General features: G+C 29.2%; 1 protein-coding gene across 1 annotated transcript in view; it reads left to right on the plus strand.

Moving 5' to 3' along the window:
• Nucleotides 1–21306, plus strand: part of Asz1 (ankyrin repeat, SAM and basic leucine zipper domain containing 1) — a 42896-nt gene that overhangs the window by 19180 nt on the left and 2410 nt on the right. The window contains exons 5-12 of the mRNA XM_005332272.4: nucleotides 2522–2633; nucleotides 3214–3348; nucleotides 5042–5166; nucleotides 6039–6114; nucleotides 7044–7100; nucleotides 8105–8214; nucleotides 18807–18912; nucleotides 19790–19903. Coding sequence (XP_005332329.1) covers nucleotides 2522–2633; nucleotides 3214–3348; nucleotides 5042–5166; nucleotides 6039–6114; nucleotides 7044–7100; nucleotides 8105–8214; nucleotides 18807–18912; nucleotides 19790–19903 — 835 coding nt within the window. The remainder of the gene's footprint in view (nucleotides 1–2521; nucleotides 2634–3213; nucleotides 3349–5041; nucleotides 5167–6038; nucleotides 6115–7043; nucleotides 7101–8104; nucleotides 8215–18806; nucleotides 18913–19789; nucleotides 19904–21306) is intronic.

Raw genomic sequence — 21306 nt, forward strand, 5'->3', positions numbered from 1 at the left:
TATGTGTTGCAGGATATTAAGAGCAAAGAAAAATATAATGTTTAATATATTTTTTTGTTAAGCATAGAGTCACCAGATTTTCAAGAGGAAAATGTAATGAGTAGTAAACCAGCAAAAACAGAAAAGAATTTTGTCAAGTATACCAGTCATTATGCTAAATGTGAATGTAGTGGATTTATCACCTAAAAGACTGAGATATTGCCCTAAAAACAACAACAACAACAACAAAATCTAAATCCTGATCATTAGAATGGTTGAAGAAAAAGAGTGTGAAAGTCACTTTGATATTAAACATTACTAGTGTTAAGTGAAGTAAAACAAAGGAAAATTTCTGATAACGATAAAAGTCAAAATTAATGAAAATACAATAAGCTAAAAAAAAAGTTGTTTGTTAGAAGGAGCAAGCAGAACCAAATTGCAGTAGTTTGAAAAGAGTAAGACTTCTTTACATTGAATCTTTTTTTAATATTTATTTTTTAGTTGTAGTCAGACATAATATTTTTATTTTATTTATGTGGTGCTGAGGATTGAACCCAGGGCCTCGCACATGCTAGGCGAGTGCTCTACCACTGAGCCACAACCCAGCTCCTACATTGAATCTTAATAAGATGAAAATTAGCATTGAAAGAGTGTCAGTAGCACAAATAGTTACCATGTTACTTGAATAGATCAGTTAATATAATTTTTTAAAATATTCCTGTGGAGTTAATGAAATTGTTACTTCATTAAACTTTAACAAGAAGGAAATACTAAAATTACTCTTTTTCCTTTCAAAATTGTCATGCAACATTATTGCTGGTTCACTTAGACAGTATTAAAAAGTCAATTAATTTTGGATAAGCTAGACTGGCATAGGATTTTGCTGTTCCATTTGATAAATTCAGCTTTTCTCAGTAGTCCGAAACCAGTGTAATATTGTTCCCCTGAAAGGGAACAACTTGGCATTTTTAAAGAGAATTAAGTGGACAAGATTAAAAGCATAGAAAACATTATGAGGCTCTTACGATAATACAGGTCAGAGAAAGATGATATGGTTTGGACTACTGCCATGGCTAACAAGGTGATGAGATGTGCTCAGATGCAGAATATATTTTGAAGGTAGAGCCCGTAGGACCTCCTGATGACTTATATATGGAGTGATAGAGAAGACTCATTACTTAGTCATGTGCCTGAGTAATGGATTTAATGATGGCTTAGTGAAATAGGAAAGATTTGAGGAGGTACAGATTTGGGCTTTGTGAGGGGATGTGGAATGTAGGAGAGACACCAGGAGGTCTCGTTTAGATGTAGTAAAGAATTAGAATAATTAGTTGATTCATAATTTCATAAAAAGCATGTACTTTTTATGTTTGCTTAATTATCCAGAAAATCCTATCTTCACTTTATAAAAATGGTCTTTCTTAATAAAACCATTAGGTAGGGAACATTCAAGGTAAAGGAGGGAATGTTTTAAGTTAGCATATAGTTTAAAATAAGACAATCAAATTATACGAGGAAACAGAAGAAACAGATAAATGTGTGAATTGTTTTGTGCTATAAACATTGGTATGAAATAATCAAATTCAGAATATACCTAACACTAATAATCCTTATAGAGAAAAAAATCTGTTTATAGGTATTGTAAGTAATAGGAATATCCAACATAAACTTTCTCAGATAAAAATGCAGAATTTTGAACTTATTTTATTTGTTGTTTTCTGAAGTTATTTGTTTTTAAATCAGATATTGAAGGGTGATTAAGGAAGATTGGTACCAGAATATCAGATCCCCTTTGAAAATAGGCCATGCGTTAAATTCAACCCAAGTAGAACTGATAGAATATTCTAGTGTCCTTTTGAATAGGACTAAGCTGACTAACTTCCATGAGTAGTAGAGGGACTGAATTTCTAATTTTGGGAAATAATAAACTAAAGAGAAACCATTGTTCTCTCCCAGAAAGAACTTTAAAAAATGTTAGGCAGGCTAAATTATTGGACTGATCTCTTTCTTGATTAGAATAAGCCTTCAACTCAGAATAAAATTATTTTAGTCTTAAACTAAAATAGAATCATGATAAAGATACATTAAAAAATAAGGGAAAGTTTTAAATTTTACATTTTTTGGCAATTTGCCAAATAAAATGTAATAAGCATTTAGAATTAGCAAATCCAGTGAAGTAGGAGCCTTATTTGTGTAATTCATCACTGTATCCCCAGCATAAGCATAGTGCAGGTAACCTAATAATTTCCTAGGTGAATATATAAATTAATAAATCATTAGAAAGTGTGGTTTAGTGATATTTTAATACTTTTCTTCACTAGAGGGTGCTGTGTTAGCATTCAGTACTTTAAGTGTCATCTCTTTTTTTATATTTACTTTTTGCTAGAAATTAAATTTTTAAATCACCTGACTTATTAAATGCTTTTGTGCCTTTTTTGCTTTCAAAATAATACTGATAGTATTGTATATAATTAAATTCATGAAATTGAGCAGTTGTTAATGGCAGTCTTAACACAAATTTTCTTTTTTTCCTCATCCTTAGAAGACTTATGACTCCTATAATGTATGCTGCACGGGATGGTCACCCTCAGGTTGTTGCTCTCCTTGTTGCACATGGAGCAGAAGTTAATGCCCAGGATGAGAATGGTTATGCTGTAAGGAACACTTTTACAATATTGCTTTTTAATTTTTGCTATTTTGTTATTATTGTTTATAATCTACAAAATACATACTTCGTTGTTTTATTACAAAGAGGGTTTTTAAGAAGTAATAATTATAGAAGAGCTAGGATATTATCACTGGTGAAAAACAGCAACAAATGAATAGAAAAAAAGGAATTATTTGACTCTTGTAGTCATTATTTATGACAAAAGTTATAATGTACAAAAAAACTGGACTCTAAATATACTAAGGATTCTTTTTTTGTAGAAAACATTTTGGTGATTGGCAAATAAATTATTTTGTTCCATAACAGTGCCTAACTTTAAAATATTATTTGGTTTTATAAAATCAGTGAATATTGCAATCTGCTTTGCAATTATAGTGTAGGAAGTATGTTTACATTACAATTATGGAAATATGTTTACATTATACTGTTAAATGAAAAGATTGCGTCATCCTGTTAATTAACCATTTTCTCTTTTTTATTGTGCCATTAATACTCTTGGAAACATTTTCTATCTATCTCATGTACACTCCTTCTCTTTAAGCAATCCGCTTTTCCTCCCCTTATAGGCTTTAACATGGGCAGCACGTCAAGGTCATAAAAATGTAGTTTTGAAGTTGCTTGAACTTGGAGCTAATAAAATGCTACAAACCAAAGATGGAAAGACACCAAGTGAGATTGCAAAAAGAAATAAACATCTTGAGGTAGCCATAAATATGTTAAAGTAATTTTTCTGTGGTATGTCACATTATCTTATGTAGAATTTTTATGTTATTTTGTTGGAATTTACAAGTGTAATAGTAGTTTTTCAGATATTATTAAATGTATAAATAATTTTTTATCCAACCAATTAATGTTTTTCTACTATTCATCTACTAAATTAAGACATTTATAATGTGATAAGTTATATAAAAAGATATTGCTCTTACTGTGTTGCTAGTAATGAAATTAGACTAACATTACAAACTGGTTTAGATTTTTTAAAATTAACTTACATATTGCAACAGTAAAGAATGGACTTAAAACATTGTTGTACAATTTTAATTTGTAGATGTTAGACAATTTAAACATTAAATCCTTTAAGCAACACTTATTCCTATATGTGTGACAAGCTATGTGGTAAAGTGATAACATACTCGGGTGTATAATCTGCTGTCATTCAGATTTTAAAACTCAATGATAGATATTTGCCATATATTAAATTAGTTTATGAATACAAACTTTTGGTTTGAATATTAAAGTTTAGCCAGAGGTCTGTACTTTCTAAGCATAGATCAAGTACAATACCATTGTAAATTAAGTTCAAGAGTTCATAACACTGAGATTCTGAATTTTAAAGTATATGAAATTCTACAGGTTCTATCACATAATTTTCAGACCATTCCACTTATACTGCATGTAAAATAACTTTCATTAATTTTTGAGCAGTCTAATAAACATGCATATTATTTTCCAAATAAAATGTATATTTCTAAAATTATTCTAGAGACTAATTGCTAAAGTCTTGCAAAATTTCAAAAAGAAAGCCCACAAGGTAGTGCATGCCTGTAATCTCAGCAACTTGAAGGCTGAGGCAGGAGGATGGAGAGTTCAAAGGCAAGCACTGCAGATTATTGAGGCACTTAGCAATTCAGCAAGACCTTGTCTCTAAATAAAATATAAGAAAGGACTAGGATGTATCTCAGTGGTTAAGCACCTCTGGGTTCAATCTCCAGTATACTAAAAAAACTAAAATAAAATACAAAAGCTGTTTGTATTATTTCTTCTAACCTTTGAAAATTTGAAGACTAAAAATCAGTTTACTACATTAAATTTTGGGTAGATGATACTGAATTTGATATAATAATTAAGAACTTCACAGGTTATATTTAATCATAAATCATTTATTAACATGATATTTGATATTATATTTTGACTGATTACATGACATAGCCTTGAAGTTAGATTGTAAAATTAAGAAGTTAGATTGTAAAACTAAGAAATTTTACCACATTGCTTTGAGGTATATAGTTGGGATTTGTATATATTTAAGCAAGTTTATTGCTTCCTTCCCACTTAGCAATGTATTTCAAGTACTAACATACTACTTAATCATTCTGAGTCATTTGTTAAAATGGTGTTTTAGTTTTGTATTATGTATTACTAAAAATACTACTTTCTCTAATTTTACTATTTTGAATTAGTTAAAACTCTTTTCTGGTTATTTTAGGTCAAGAAAGCATTTACTTGATTTTATAAAAGTTATTCTCAGGGCAACAGGTCATGAAAGTTCTGACCCTTACACCTTGCTAAAATTTTATTTTCCAGTTGAAAATTAATCATATGTCATTCGTTTTAAGTGCAATTATAGTATATAAAAATATTAACTGTATTTGACTAATTTGTGAATCTTTTCAGATCTTCAACTTTCTTTCATTGACTTTAAATCCTTTGGAAGGAAAGCTTCAACAGCTAACTAAAGAGGAGACTATTTGTAAACTATTAACAGCAGATTCTGATAAGGAAAAAGATCACATATTTGGGTAACATATTTTAGTTCAATAGAATTCCTATGTAGAAGTTAAAAATGCATGCTTTTACTACTTATAGTAAATGTGGTGACTTATTTGAGATATATGATATTTTAAACTTTGACAGGCATTTTTAAATATCACTTAGAAATGTCTGGATTTTAAGCGCATTGTTTTTCCTAATTTTAGAGGGTTTTATTTATGTGTACTAATATTAATCATATAACGACTTTGGCTTTAAATATAAACTTTTAGTAAAATACCAATAAAATTTATTTTTAAGGGATTCAGCTTCTGTGTTAGTATCCAAACTGTATTATCCCTTGCTTCTGAGTATTTTTAGCGTATTACTCATTTTTTAAACTAAAACTAAAAATATTTTTTCCTGAATATTATTTTTTGGTATATGACCATAAACCATGGGTAAACATTTAAAAAACATGGGGTAAACATTTAAAGCTGATATTTAATTTTTATTTATCACAATTGAAGAGATTTTTACATGCATAAATTTTACAAGGAATATATGTTAATGAATATTTTCATTCTTAGGAAAGATGAACTACATTTTACCATCAGCATTTTCTCTCATATCATTGTTTAGGAAACTCTGCTTTGGGTTGAGGGTGTAGCTCAGTAGTAGAGCACTTGCTTAGCCTGCGCAAAAATTCCTAGATTCAATATCCAACCCAAGGGTGGGCAGGAAGAATTCAGACTTGCTCATTCCTTTGATACATCATCAAATATGTAGTGTAAATTTACAAATATATTCTATATAGACTCATTCTTACTATTCTATTTTTTTCTGTAAAATATAAGTATATATTTATTAGTTGTACATTTATGGTCTGTTCTGAAATTGACATTGCTATAAATATGTATAGTTCATACACAGCATTTGGAGATCTGGAAATATTTTTACACGGTCTTGGACTGGAACATATGACAGACTTATTAAAGGTGAGATTTTGGGTAAACTACAATGAGTTTTTTATATATGTTGATTTGTTGTTTAACCTAACATTAAGTTTCAGTTCATAAAGATGCCTATTAATTAATGCTATACCTTTTCTGCATAATTTGCAATACATCTCATTTTAAACTTGTAGTAAGTATCCCCAAATTTTATTATTATAGATATTTAAATAAAGTTTATGCTGGTTGAATTTGACAACCTTTGCCAGCTATCTAAGTCCTCTGTAAATACGTACACCATTTGTTTTTGAAGTTGCTGATTTTCTTGTATAAAACACTAGAAGCATGCTTTTAAACCAAACAAACCTGATATCAGATTCTTGCTCTGGTTATTGACTGAAATACGTTACTTAAACTTTTTTTTTTTCCTTAAGAACAGTAGTAGCTAACATAAGGTGTCTCGAAAGGTAAATTAGATCATATGCCAACCATTACCTAGGTGCCGTAAACATACATTGTGGATTTGAGTAGATGAGAATTACTGTGAGGATACTGAAGTAGTAAAGTAGTACTTAAAATAGATTCCCCTTAGGAGTGTGCACATTCTGTTCAGGTGTTTTAGAATTGGGTTTTATTGTACAATTTTGAAACTTTTTTCTATTTGGAGAACTCTTCAGTATAAATATAATTTATATTCCATTTTATAGATCTGTTTTCATGTAAGCAAAATTGAAAAGTAATTTGAAAGTAATCATTTTATTTGAATCTGGAATACTAGTTATATTTATACTTTTTTTAAGTGAATGTATACTATCTACCCAATAGTGTAGTTCTCTGTCTACATCTCTATCCCCTCTAGAAAGCTGGAAGTGGTTTAAGAGTACAGCAGTTAACTATCTTATATACACTTACCTACTTTGCTTATTACTATTTATATTGAAAAGTGATGGGGTTTTATTTTCCCTTTTCTACAGGAAAGGGATATAACTTTAAGACAACTTTTGACCATGAAAAAAGATGAATTTGCAAAGGTTAGTATCATTTTCAAAACTCCAGATATATTGATTTCTTTTTAAATTGGGCCTCCTTTTATTTTCTGTTTCAAAATTTCTGGGGTTACAGACTGTGATTCATATTTTATTAGGTTCTTGATTAAATATGATTATGAATAACCAATTCTAAAATCTGATTACAGTATTGTTACTTTAGAAACATTCAAAGACTTAAAAGTTTTGGTTTTGTTCCTCCAGGTGGCCATGATATCTCAATTAAAACCAGTGTTTTATTTCCAAATGTGAATAAATTTGTAAAATAGATTTCTTAGAAATAAGAAGTATTTTTTAAATGTTTGTAGGCATAGGTATGTGTCTTCCAAATAGTACCACTATTGTTGGTCTTTCAAAACTATCAAGACATTATTTTGTTCATATATGAATGTACAACCAGTGGAACTCCACATCATATACAGCTACAAGAAGAGGATCCTAATTAGGATAAGTTATACTCCATGTATGATTAATATGTCAAAATATACTCTAGTGTCATTATATCTAAAAATAATTTTTAAAAGACATTATTTTCACATCTAATAATATTAAGTAACAATTCAAAAGTAATGTGAGAAATATTGAAGATACTTTAATAGGCTATCTAAAAAGCAATGATTTTGTTCCCTGAACACATTAGAAACTTGAAATTATTAGTATCACTAAAAATCAAAACAAGCATACTACTTAAGTAAATCAACTTGTATCTTGTTCATTTGACCATTATGTATTAAAATCTAGTAATTGGATTTGTTAGTCTATTGCAACTATTATGTATTGCAAAAATATTACTGTAATTAACGATATGCCTAAATATTTTAATGATGTAAATATCCTCATTAGTTATACAATCAAACCATGTTTTAGTATATTATTTTCTAATATGTCTGTTTTTCAGGATGCAAGTTGAAAACTTCTTTAATAATTTTGAAGATTAAATTATTCAAGTATAATTATCTTAACTACACCTTAAAATTATTTCTACTTAGAATGGAATTACCTCTAAAGATCAGCAGAAAATTCTGGCTGCTGTTAAAGAACTGGAGGTAGAAGAGATAAATTTTGGAGAGTTACCTGAAGTGGCAAAGTTGGAAATCAGGTAAAATTAACTTATCAATTTATATTAATATTATTTAGACTCAACTGTTCTTTTTTAGTTTAATTTTGATCATGTCTATGTCATTTGATTTGATAATAATATTTTCCCAAAGAAACAGATTTTGGAATATTCTTTGCTTAGAAATAGAATGCTATGCTTTTCCCGGTATAGTTTTTACTCCCTTTAAATTATTTTAGATGTCAAACTGAAAAATTCAAAGTAGTGATATTTTCTCTTATGTTAATAAGAAAGCATTTCTCATATGAGCATGTTCAGCCTTTACTATGTGAGAAATTGTTGTCAAGCTATAAATTTCATTTCCAATAATATAAATTTGTTAAACACTGATTGTTACTAATCCAAAATCTACTTTGAAAATAATATTTGATTTTATTAATAAATTTAGAGAATTGAATGTTTTTTAACTTAATGTTTGATTTTAAAATAATTTAGATTCACGTGATATTTCATAGGTACACAAGGAGGTACCATGCATCCTTCATGCAGTTTGACCCTCTGTTAATTCTTACATAACTGTAGTATAATATCAAAACCAGAATATTGATATTGGTGCAATCCAGAGTTTATTCATATTTTACCAGTTATACATGCTTTCACTTATTTGTGTGTATATATAATTCTGTGTGATTATATCATATGTAGTTTCATGTAACCACTCTCAATACTTTTAATATCCCTATACCACAGGCTTCCTTATCCAACCCCTTTACAGCCATGTTCATCCATTTCTCCATTTTTAACCCTGAGCAAATGATGATAATTTGTTATGATGATATTATTTCATGACTATTATATAAATAGAACCGTACAGTAAATGTCTTCTTAAAATTGACTTTTTGCAATCATTGTTAAGTTTAGTTAATATTTTTGCATGTATCAGTACAATAGTTTATTCCTTTTGTGAATTAGTAATATTCCATGGTATGCATTTACCATAGTTTAACCATTTATCTATTGAAGGACATTTGATTAGATTTTAGAATCTGTTTATTCTATGCTATGAATATATATTTATATGGCTGGGGTTGTGGCTCAGCGATATAGTGCTTGCCTGGCACACGTGAGGCCCTGGGTTTGATCGTCAACACCACATATAAATAAACAAATAAAATAAAGGTATTGAGTCCAACTACAACTAAAGAAATATTAATTATATATACATATATGTATATATATATTTATATTTATAAAATTCTTTTATAAAGTAAGTTTTCATTTCTCTGGATAAAATGTTCAGGAGGGCATTTTAAAGGTTGTTTGGGAGCTATATATTTGTTGTGGTTTTTTTTAACTAATCAACTTTTTTTCCAAAATGTCAATATTCTCTTATATTCCCCAACTGTATATTAGTGATACAGTTTCTCTGAATACTCATCAGCATTTGATGTAAGCACTAATTATTTTTAGCCATTTCTATATGTGTATAGTAACAGATCATTGTGATTTTATTTGCATTTACCTAAAGGGTAATCGTGTTGAACACCTTTTTGTGTCTTATTTGTCATCTGTGTATCCTTTTTGGTGAAATGTCTCTGTCTTTTGCCCAATTTATATTGGATTGATTGTTTTTTTTTAATATTGATATTGGGGCATGGTCTATATTCAAGTCTTTTGTTGGATATGTGCTAAATTTTTTTTAGCCTGTGATTTTTCATCTTTCATAGAACAAAACTTAAATCTTGAGGACTGGCTTATCACATTTTCCTCTTACAGATCATACTCTGGTGTCAAGTTTAAGGAATTAGGTTCTAAATTTTTTTTCTATCCTTTTTTTCCCAGAAGTTTTAGTTTTATATTTAAGTCCATGGTACATTTTGAGTTTATTTTTGTGTTGGTACAATGCAGGCTGAAGTTAATTTTGGGGCTATGGATGTCCATTTGTTCCAGCACTGTTAAAAATGTTATTCCTTCTGCAGATTTGGTTTTCATTATTTGTTAAAATTGAATTGGACTATTTGTATAGATTGTTCTGAGTCCTCTATTCTGGGTTCTTGCAGTGTCTATCCCTCTGTAAGTATAGATTGAGTATCTACTTTTATCTGAAATGCTTGGGATCATAAATATTTCAGATTTTGAAGTTTTTCGGATTGGGGAATATTTGCATGGACTATACCTGTTGAGCATCCCTAATTCAAAAATCCAAAGTGCTTAGAAATTTGATTCAGATTTCAGATTTTCCAATTAGAATAATCATGATGAATATGGTATTGCTAACTGTATATAGTAAGTCTTAACATCAGGAAGAAAGATTCATCTTCTTTTCATATATATATTTTTTAATTAAGCTCTTCTACATCTACAAAACCTTTTTTGAAATTTTTATAGTAATTGTACTAATCCTACACAAAATTGAGAAGATATCTTAACTATGTTAAGTCTAGTAAATCCTTGAACATAGATATCCCTACAAGTTTGAGATCTTCATTTCATCAACATTTTATAATTTTCATTACATAGGCATAAATCTAACAAACTATGTACAAAACTTAAGCATTTTATTATCTTTAGAGCAATTGTTAATGATATTGGATTTTTATTTGTTTCCACATGCAGTTTATTTCCATGGTCTGATTGTAAGTACTTTATCATTGCTGAACTCACTTATTAGACATAGTTTTGTCCAGGTTCTTTGAGATTTTCTACACAAATCATGTAGTCTGCAGAGAAATAGGTTAATTTCTTCATTTCCAATCTGTATGCCTTTTATTTATTTTTCTTGCTTTATTATAGTGGACAGAATTTCCAGTATTTTGTTGAATAAGAGAGGTGAAAAGTGGGCATTCTTGTCTTGTTCTCATTCTTAAGGGAAAATCACTCCACTTTTATACTATTAACTGTGATTTTAGATACATAGAGATTTTTGTAGTAACTCTTTATGAGAAAGAAAATTTAGCTCGGTTCCTATTGTAAATATTTTTATCATGAATGGTTGTTGAATTTTATCAAATGCTTTTTCTATGCTAATTGACATTGTTACACAGATTTTTTCTATAGTCATATAAATGTGGTAAATTGCTTTGTTGGATTTCTAATTATTGAACTAGCCTTTCATACCTGGTATTAATCCCATGTGGTATGGTTTATTATTCTTTCTATGAATTGTTGAATATAATTTTGTCAGTATTTTATTAAGAATTTTTGCATGTAAGTTCATGTGAAATATTGCTCTTTAGGTTTTATGCTTTGTCTAGTTTTGATATCAGAGTAATTGGCCTTATAAAATGATGTAGGAAGTTTTTCTCCTTTTCTGAGTTTTCCGGAAAACTCTTCAGTAGGTTGTGTAGAATTAGTGTTAATTCTTTGTTAAACATTTTAATTGGACTTTTCCCATGTACTCATCTGATTCTAGTGAACTTTTGGAGGAACTTTTTAATTATAAATTTAATTTCTTTAATGGTTATAGGACTATTCAATTTTCTCTTTTTCATCTTGGCTAGGTTTAGTAGTTTATAGATCTTGAGGAAATGGTTCATATCTTCTAATTGTGTTTGAATTTACCAGCATAAATTTGTTGCTAGTATTATTCCCTGCAATCTTTTTGATGACTGTGAGATCTGTTATAATACCCTATTTCGTTCCCAGTATTGGTGATTTATGTCTTCTATTTTTTATCTGTACTTGTCTTGCTAGAGGTTTATTAATTTTATAAAGAACCTATCTTTGAGTAAAATTTTCTATTTCTAATTTTATTGATTTCTGCTATTATTGTTTTTTCCTTCTGCTTACTTTGAATTTTTTTTTCACTCTTTTTCTAGATTCCTGAGGTATAAGTCTAAGATTATTTATTTAAGACATTTTGGTTTTGCTTATGTGAGTATTTAGCCTCTTTCATTTCCCTCTCAGGACTTCTTTAATTGCATTACACAAGTTTTAATATGTTATATGGTCATTTTTATTCACTTCTATATATACTTTGATTTCCTTTGAGACTTCCTCTTAGATTCATGGATTTAAAAGTATGTCATGTGATTTCTATGTGTTTGGAGATTCTTGTTGTAGTTATTGATTTCCAGTTTGATTCCATTATAGTCAGAGGGAAATGCTCTGTATGATTTCAAGGACTAAATAAGATTTTAAAGTTTTGGGCAGGTTGAGGCAAATTCCCCCAAACTTAATAGGATTATATTTAGTAAGGATAAATGAAGAGTTAAAAATTAACTATATTACTACAGAATGGGTTAGATATAACTAAATACACCTGAAGAATCACTACAATTTTGGTGGATTACTAATTTATCTTGATAGTATCATATGCCTAGCCATGAAAAGCTATCACTCTTAGACTGCATTAATAAATATATGATGTCCAGAATAAATAATTTCATTACATATAATACTTAACATCTGGAGGTTTTTGCTTATAGAAGGATTTAAACATAGACTAGAAAACCCATAAGGATTATTTTGCTTTAGATTATGATTATATATTTAGTAATTTTTGTAAAAATTTTTGTATGTAGACATTCCCTATAGTAAAACACCTTGATTTTGGAATTCTAATAATCCATAATAATTGTTTTTCTTTTACCAACCAAGTAATTTTTAGCTTCTCCTACTTAGCAACACTACCTGATAATCATCCTATGAGATTTTCTTTTTTTTTTATGATATCTTTCGTCACTGTTTGGAGACTGCATACCAAATATGTTTTCCCTCATCTTCTGTTTCTCATTGTATGTGGTCACGTTAATTACATCTTACCCAGTCTCTTTTGCTTATGTGTGTTTTTCCTAACTCATTTTTTTCCTGTTGTTCTTAAAATAATTAGAAAATTCTCATCACCATTTCCCTTTTTGTTTCATCTGGGTCAAAAAATAACCATTATTATCCTGGCTACCCAAGGCTAAAGCAGGAGGAACACAAATTGAGGCCAACCTCCTTAACTTAGTGAGACCCTAAGTAAATTAGGGAGACTCTGTCTCAAAAAGGGCTGGGGATATAGCTCAGTGGTAGAGCTCCCTTAGGTACAATCTCCAGTACCAAAAACATAAATAATGACCATTATTACAGATACTAAATATAGGAATAATGACTTGCAGAGGACAAATAAAAAAATTTTACCTCTAGAGCTCTTAAAAGTGCCTAGAAGTAGCTAGACATGATTATATGTCTGTAATCCCAGCTACTGGGAGGCTGAGACAGGAGGATCGCAAGTTGGGTGCTAGCCTAGGTAACTATGTGAGACCATCACTTAAATTGGAATTTTTTAAAAAAATAGAAACATATAGGTATATAGCTCCATGGTAGATGCTTGCCTAGCATGTAGAAAGCCCCGGGTTCAATCCTCAGAAGCCCCCATCCCTACCACAAACCCACATAAAGTGCCTACAAGTTCCCTTTAAGAAATCTTTACATTTTTCTGTTTCCTCAAGAGTCCTTTAATCTTACATTTAATACCAGGTTAGTATTATTTTCAAATTTTTAAAAAATTGAAAGTATAGTAACAATTTTCCCTGACAAGTACTATTTATTATTTCAACATATTCCATTTTTATTTTCTCCCCAGAAATAATGCTATAACCTGGCCATATCATCATAATGACCTGCAGAACTTCTTGCATATGTTAGTCTTGTTTTTCATTGCCTGGGACCTAACTGTACAAATTTTATGGAATAAATTGATAGCCAATGAATTGCAGTATTCTGTAAAATATAACACTTAAAAATGGAACAGTATCATCACTAGGGCAGCCTGTCTAAAGCTAACATTATAACTATTATAAACAAATGGATCTCCATTCCATTTTAGAATTTAGAGAAGTCTTTCAGAGAATAATTTATCTTATTCAGATTTCTTAAAAACTTTATTATGAAGTTTACCTGACAGACATTTCCCCTTCCCTAAAATGCATTGCAAAGAATTCCATTTTTGAAAACTTTAAAATCAGCAAACTTTTATTATGTTTGTTCATTTTCTTTACTTTTTTTTCATTATTGTTTCTGTGAAGGAATATGCCAAGTTCTACAAACCGACTTGCAAATTAAATTTTCTGATATCATTTATTTGTATGCTGTCAGAGTTGCCAGTATGAATTTTCTTTGTGGGACTTAATAGACTTAAAGAATGTGCAGAATCCTGAATGGATCACTTATTAAAACTGCTGAATTTTTTAAAAAATAAAACTGGCAGACATATATTCCAGGAATTTGACCTTATTATTAAATCAAAGACTTTGTTTACATGCTGTTATGAAAAATGTTGTACTTCCCATTTGTTCAAAGTCATTCTTTAAAGAAGAAATTAGTCATTAAGTCATAAGAAAACTAACAGCAAGAAAAGTTGAATTGATTTATTATAATCTCTTGGTAATGTGACCTCAACAATTTAGCTACTGATTTATTTTAAGATGCTTTTCTTGTATGGGTAAAATCTTTTCAATAATTTCTGCTCCAAGAATGTATATGCTTACTTCATTTACTTTTTTCTGCTTTAGTAGATTTGTAGAATAAAAAGGGCAATTTTAAAATGTTAGTAGCCATTCCACAGCAACTTTGAGATATTTTGAACAGAAACAATCAGTTTTCACATCTGAAATTTTTATCAATTTCTGCCCAGATCTTTCCTCTGAGCTCTGAGCTACCTGACATCCACTTGAATATGTCAAGTTTCTCAGAATTATGGCTATTAAGAAACTGCTCCTTCTCCAAAAAGAAAAAAAACTACATAGATCCAAAATGTTACATGTAACATATTGTTCACCTCCATTGTTTATAAACATTCTAAGAAGTGAAGGGAGGAGAGAATGTGGAGGTAGGAGGATAATAGAATGAATCATACATTCTGACCCTTTGTGAATATATGATTACATGACCAGTGTAATTCTATATCATGTACAACCAGAAGAATGAGAAGTTATACTCCCTTTATGTATGATATGTCAAAATGCATTCTACTGTCATATATAACTAATTAGAACAAATAAAATATCTAAACATTCTACAATTAGAACTAAATATTTAACATCCAAAAAATAGTTGAATTAAATTATATCGTATAATTATTTTTCTTATCAAGATTATTTTGAACCTTGGTGTCATGGAAAAAATAGTTAAAATATAAGCATAAAAAGTATGATGTAAAAACATGAAGTATAATGTCATTTATGTACATTTCTAAGAACAGTACTGGAATAAAACGTATACTATAAAAAATATTATGGTACAATATTTTCCACTTATTATCAATTATTAATACCAGTTATTATCTTTGGATGGTAAAAATGTTGATGCTTTAAGCTTTTTAAGATATTCTACAATGAGTACATAGTACCTGAATATAATAATTTTATTATAGATTTTAAGTTTATCTTAGTGCTTGACTTCAAATTTTAAATATGGACTATCATATTAGTCTGCTTACATTGTGTTATAACAAATAACTTCTAAATCTCTGTCAGTTTTAACAGTGAAGTTTATTTCTTAGTTGTTATTGATCAGCTGCAGTGGCTTTCCACATTATTATTCTGAGAACATGATAAAGGAACAGTCCAATTCTGTGATATGCTCTTTCTATGGCAAAGGGAAAAAAAGAAATAAACTAGACAATCAGCAGAACCAGTAGGTGACTTTTTAAGCTTCTGTTCAAAAGTTACATAGTTACTTCCAGTTATATTTTATTTGACAAAGCAAATCACGTGCCCAGGCTTCATGTTATGGGAACATAAAGTGTAATCCTCTGACAGGGATAGGTCTGGTTGTAGTTAGTTTAGTTAAAACACACACACACACACACATTTAATCAAATAAGCCATACTTTTGTCATATTTGCTAATTTTGAATTCTTTAAATAGGTGCAAAATTATTTGGGCTGTCATGCAAAGTTGTGTAGGTTATACAACGTATGGTTCTGATGGAGAGACACCATTCACATAGTATAAGATAAAAAATGGTACTCTGAAGATTTTGTTCTGTATGATTTGGCTGTCTATATTCAGTGGCCCTGAAAATTAGTCACAAGATAGGTATATATTTTCTTTACATTTATTAAAATTGTGGTTTTGCTAATAATATTATTTGCTTATTTGAACTGAGTTCCTATTGAGTTCCATACTGTTTTTAGAATAAGAGCTGATAAATTAATATTCCACATATATATCTGCAAATCATCTACCAGAATTATATAACTGATATCACTTGATATTTTGAATGGCAGTTCTCAATGGATCATAATTTTCTTGAGTTCATGAAATATATATGACATTAATAAATTACTTGTTGAGTAGTTATTCTTTTTATTTGATAGTAAACAAAATTTGCATATTTAAAGAGCACTAAGTTCTAAATTGTAAGTATAAATAAATGTTACCTGGAAACAAAAAAAAAGTAATTAGTGCTGTTACTTGGGTAGAAGTAATGTCTTATAATCTTTAAGTTCTATATAAAGATCAGAAAGGAAATGGAATAAAAATTATATGTACTTTGAAAATACTTTTATAAATACTTTTTTTGCTAAATATAAATTTTTAATTTGCAATTTGCTTATTGAAAGCAACCATAAGGTCCTTTTCATTGTTGGTGATGAGTGTGTGTGTGTACACCTATTATGTTCATAAAGCTTATATTTTATAAAACTTAATTTTTCAACCTAATTTTTTTTCAAGTTAAGAGATAGGACTTTTCCTAAATGAAAATATTATATACATTCTTGTAAGGTATCTTAGAGAAAAGTTTGCTCTTAGTTTCACTTAAGGCTGACCTTGCTTGCTTTTTATAACCTTTCCTCCCAGAAATGGTGTAAAAGAAACTTTATATAGTTTATATTGAAAGAATTCTAAATCTAAAAATTTCTGTTTGGATTTAAAAGTATCATTTGGTCCTATAGCAATAGATTTTGTGTCTATTTTTATTTTAGTAGATACTATTAAAGCCTTCTCCAGAAAGGTCAGGTCATGAATTTGTCAATTCTTGATGTTAATGATCTACTTAATTCTTGTCATTTTGGTAGAATGTAGCATTTTGAATTCCCATTATTTATTATCTTTTCAATTTTTGTTTCTTTTTCTCTGAATGAGCTGTTCACATCCTTGACTTACTTATCTATTAAGTTGTGTATCTTTGTACTTTTCACTGTAAATTAGTTTGTTACTGAAATGTCAATAGTAGCATCTTCTCTTAGCCAAAATCAATGGCGTTACCTTATTTAATGTGCTTAATCTTTTCTTCTTGAAATCATCACCTTTACTGGAATTCATAACAACTTTTAACTCCTTATTCCTTATTCTTCTACTTCTAAAACTACTTTTCTTTTAATGTCTTTTTTTGTTCACTTCTATTAATTCTCCTCTCTTCATAGTATGCCCTTTTTCTCTGTCTTCTTTGTGACCATAATTTTGATTTCTGTTGTCCAAATCATTATGATTTGTTATTATGTTCACAAGAAAGGCTGAATTCCAATTAATGGTTAGTGAAAATAAAAATGTAATTTTTTTCCCCCATGGAATTTGCTGAACCTCTCTCTGAATTATATCTAGCCTCAGGAGTCTGTAGACCTCAGGATAAATACCTTGTCAGACCTACATTATCTACTACTTACTAGTGATTGCCACCTGCCTGTCTTCATTATCATTGCAGTTATTAGCATAATTAAGTCTGCTTGAATGCCAGCTGTTTGCTAGACAAAATGCTCTATATTGCCTCCTGCAGTCCTCCTGAAAGTGCTATTGTCACCATTCTAGAGATATGGAAACATTTGGCTCAAGTTTAGGCTTGCTCAGGTTCATAAAGCTAGTAAGTATGGAAGCTGATTCCAAACAGGTTGACTCTAGATGCAAGAGTCCGTGCTCTTAATTATTATGCCACGGTGTTTTCTCTTCATCCCCTATTCTCCTCACCACGCATCCTTAAATTCAGTTCTATGCTTGGCACCAACTTTCATCGAAAGCAAATAACTGAGAATCATCCTAGATTCTTCCTTTTATTTCACATGTAATCTATCATAAAATTTTTCAAATTATTATCTTAAAAGTTTATTAAACTACCACTCAACCTCCTCCTTCCAATGAGACTGTCAGATCCTTAGTTTAAGCTTTCCTTCATCATCTCTTAGATGTATCTTTCTATTAGTCTCCCAGCTATTCTCTCTAATTTGATTTTTGTGTTCCTTTAATCCACACCACTCTTTCAATAAACTTTCTTCTAAAAAAGTCAGATTTTTTTACTTTCTTGTTTAAAATCATTTAGTAACTCAATTATAGATATCTCAGTTGTAAACTAGCATTAATATTAGTGGTTGTTGGAGAGGATTGGAAGAAATAATGCATGTAAAAATAAGTAATAGAGTATCTTCATATAGTAAATATTCTAGTATTGGTTCCTTCCTTCTTCCTATAAATAACAATTTTATAGTCATGTGTCTTCATTCATCTTGAAGTATGAGATCCTTATTATTGAAGACTTATTTTTTTCCTCTTTTTTAATTGGTATAATTCAAGGCCTAATTCAGTTCCCAATACATATTACCTAATCTATTTTAAAGAATCTGTTAATTTTATAACTAGATATTTTTTTGTATCTAGCACAATAGAAGGAAGTATATTGCTCTTAAGTGATTTCTTTTTGTTTTCTTTCTTTAGTGGTGATGAGTTCCTCAACTTTCTTCTGAAATTAAACAAACAGTGTGGCCATTTAATTACAGCTGTGCAGAATATCATTACTGAGTTACCTGTAAATTCTCATAAGGTATTATACCAAAATTATTAGGTGAAAAAAAAAGTATGAATACTGAAGAAAGTTCATGATAATTCAATAAAAAGTACTGATCTGGTAAAATTATATCAATTGTTCAATGTAATATCCAATTAAGTAAATTAGTTTAATATTATTCCTTTATGTACTGATTAATTGAAAAAATTTGTGTTCTTACCCTCAGGAAAAGGAAAATGAATCAGAAGAAAAATTAAACCAATCTATGTATTGAACTTCCCATTTGTTCTTAAAGTGGATTTAATTGTTTAAAATATAAAGTGACAGGAGACCCAAGTGAAAGTTGAAACAAAACAGTGTGTTGAGTGTTATTAAAAAACTATTATCAATATAAAGTTGTTTTAGTTCAGGGAGTTTTAGAGAGAAAGTATAAGTGGCCAGCTAAAGCAAACTTATTTTCTAGAGTTTTTCACATGATTAAGGTTTTAGATGTTTGTCTTAGTAAAAAAAAAAAAAAATTAAATGCATTTGTTTTCCTATGATCTTATGTAATACTAGTATGGGAATCATTTCATGAAAGTTAAAAAACTTTCATGAGTTGATTTGTTCACCAGAACAAATTATGTTAATTTCTGTGTTATATGTAACTATACTTAGGAAATGCATTTAGCAATCTGATTTAACTATTTGCATAAAATTTCTGATTGTTTATATAAAATTACTATTATATATTATATATATTACTATTTATATAAAATTACTGACTTCTTTTTGGTGTCAGGATTTATCCTGAAAAACAATCCTTCTCAAATATATAATGTAATGTTTAGAAATTCTGTATAACCATTGTGCATGTAAAGTTAGATAAAGTTGTTTCCATTATTTAAAATGTAATTTTTGAAAATATTAACAGATAGTACTAGAATGGGCTTCTCCCCGGAATTTTACTTCAGTTTGTGAAGAACTTGTTAGTAATGTTGAAGATTTGAGTGAAGAAGTCTGCAAACTAAAAGACTTAATTCAAAAGGTATATACTTAACATTAAAAAAGGGAGCGGGTAATTATGGGAAATGTTTTACAACAAAAAATGCTTGACAATGGAGCAGTTCTGATAAGAGTAACAAGTAGAATACTTAGACAAATGGGAAAAGGACAATATTCAAAGTAAGAAATATACATGGAAAACAAATTTTGTTGGTCATTAAGGAAATGCATACTAAAGAAACAACATGTCCTCCTCTTGTGTTTGATTGCAAGGGAAAGGGTGTCACTCCAGGGATATTCTTTCTAAGTGGAGTTTACCAGACTGATATTCTCAATGAAACTTGTGGCACACTTTTCAAAAATGGTCTGGTAAGATGTCCCAAAGACTCTAAAAATATTTCTATCTTCAGTAGTTATATAGTTGCAAAAAGGCCAAAATGAAATATAGCTCTGTTAATATAATGGTGAATGAAATATTTCTTCTATTGACCAGACTTTCTATATTAATTTGTAATTTAACTTCTGTTTTTTAAAGAGTGTAGGTCTTTGGGGTTCTGTTTTTATATTCACATAGAAGTATATATCTGGTTTTACAGGCAGGTAATTTAAAGAAAATTAGCTATACCAAGATCTCAACTGCTAAAAATAGGAACCTTTATTGAAGGAGAAGAGAGTAAAGGAAAACATTTAGAGGCAACTAAGGAACTCATTTCTGAATTCTTCATGTCTATTTAATAAATTAATTTTATTTCTATAATGCTTTTGGATGTATATTATGTGAAAGTTAGGTATATATTAAATTTTACAGCTTCTACTTATAATTCATTCAACATGTTCACTAATAGTATATCAAAAAAGGTATTTTCCTCAGGCTGGGATTGTGGCTCAGTGGTAGAGTACTGGGTTCTACTACTGTAGACACTGTGAGACACTGGGTTCAATTCTCAACACCACATAAAAATAAATAAATAAATGTCCATTGACAACTAAGAAAAAAAAATTTTTAAAAAAGATATTTTCCTCAAAATAAACTTTATACATATTCCAGCTAGTTTTTAGTATATCAAAAATGGTATTTTCCTCAGGCTGGGATTGTGGCTCAGTGGTAGAGCACTGGGTTCTACTACTGTAGACACTGTGAGACACTGGGTTCAATTCTCAGCACCACATTAAATAAATAAATAAATAAATAAATAAATGTCCATTGACAACTAAGAAAGATTTTTTTTTTAAAAAAAAGGTATTTTCCTCAAAATAAACTTTATACATGTTCCAGCTAGTTTTTCATTCTGACTATAACAATGTGTAATCAATAGGAGTCTTTTAAAAGTGAGAATAAAAAAAGTTATAAAGCAAATTTTCTACAAAATAATAGTGGGAAGAAGATATTTTAAATGGGAAAATAAGCAATAAATTTTATAATTTTCTGAGAAAATAACTCTTTAG

Source organism: Ictidomys tridecemlineatus, chromosome 2 (genome assembly GCF_052094955.1).
Source record: "Ictidomys tridecemlineatus isolate mIctTri1 chromosome 2, mIctTri1.hap1, whole genome shotgun sequence".
In the NCBI taxonomy this organism is placed as follows: Eukaryota; Metazoa; Chordata; class Mammalia; order Rodentia; family Sciuridae; genus Ictidomys; species Ictidomys tridecemlineatus.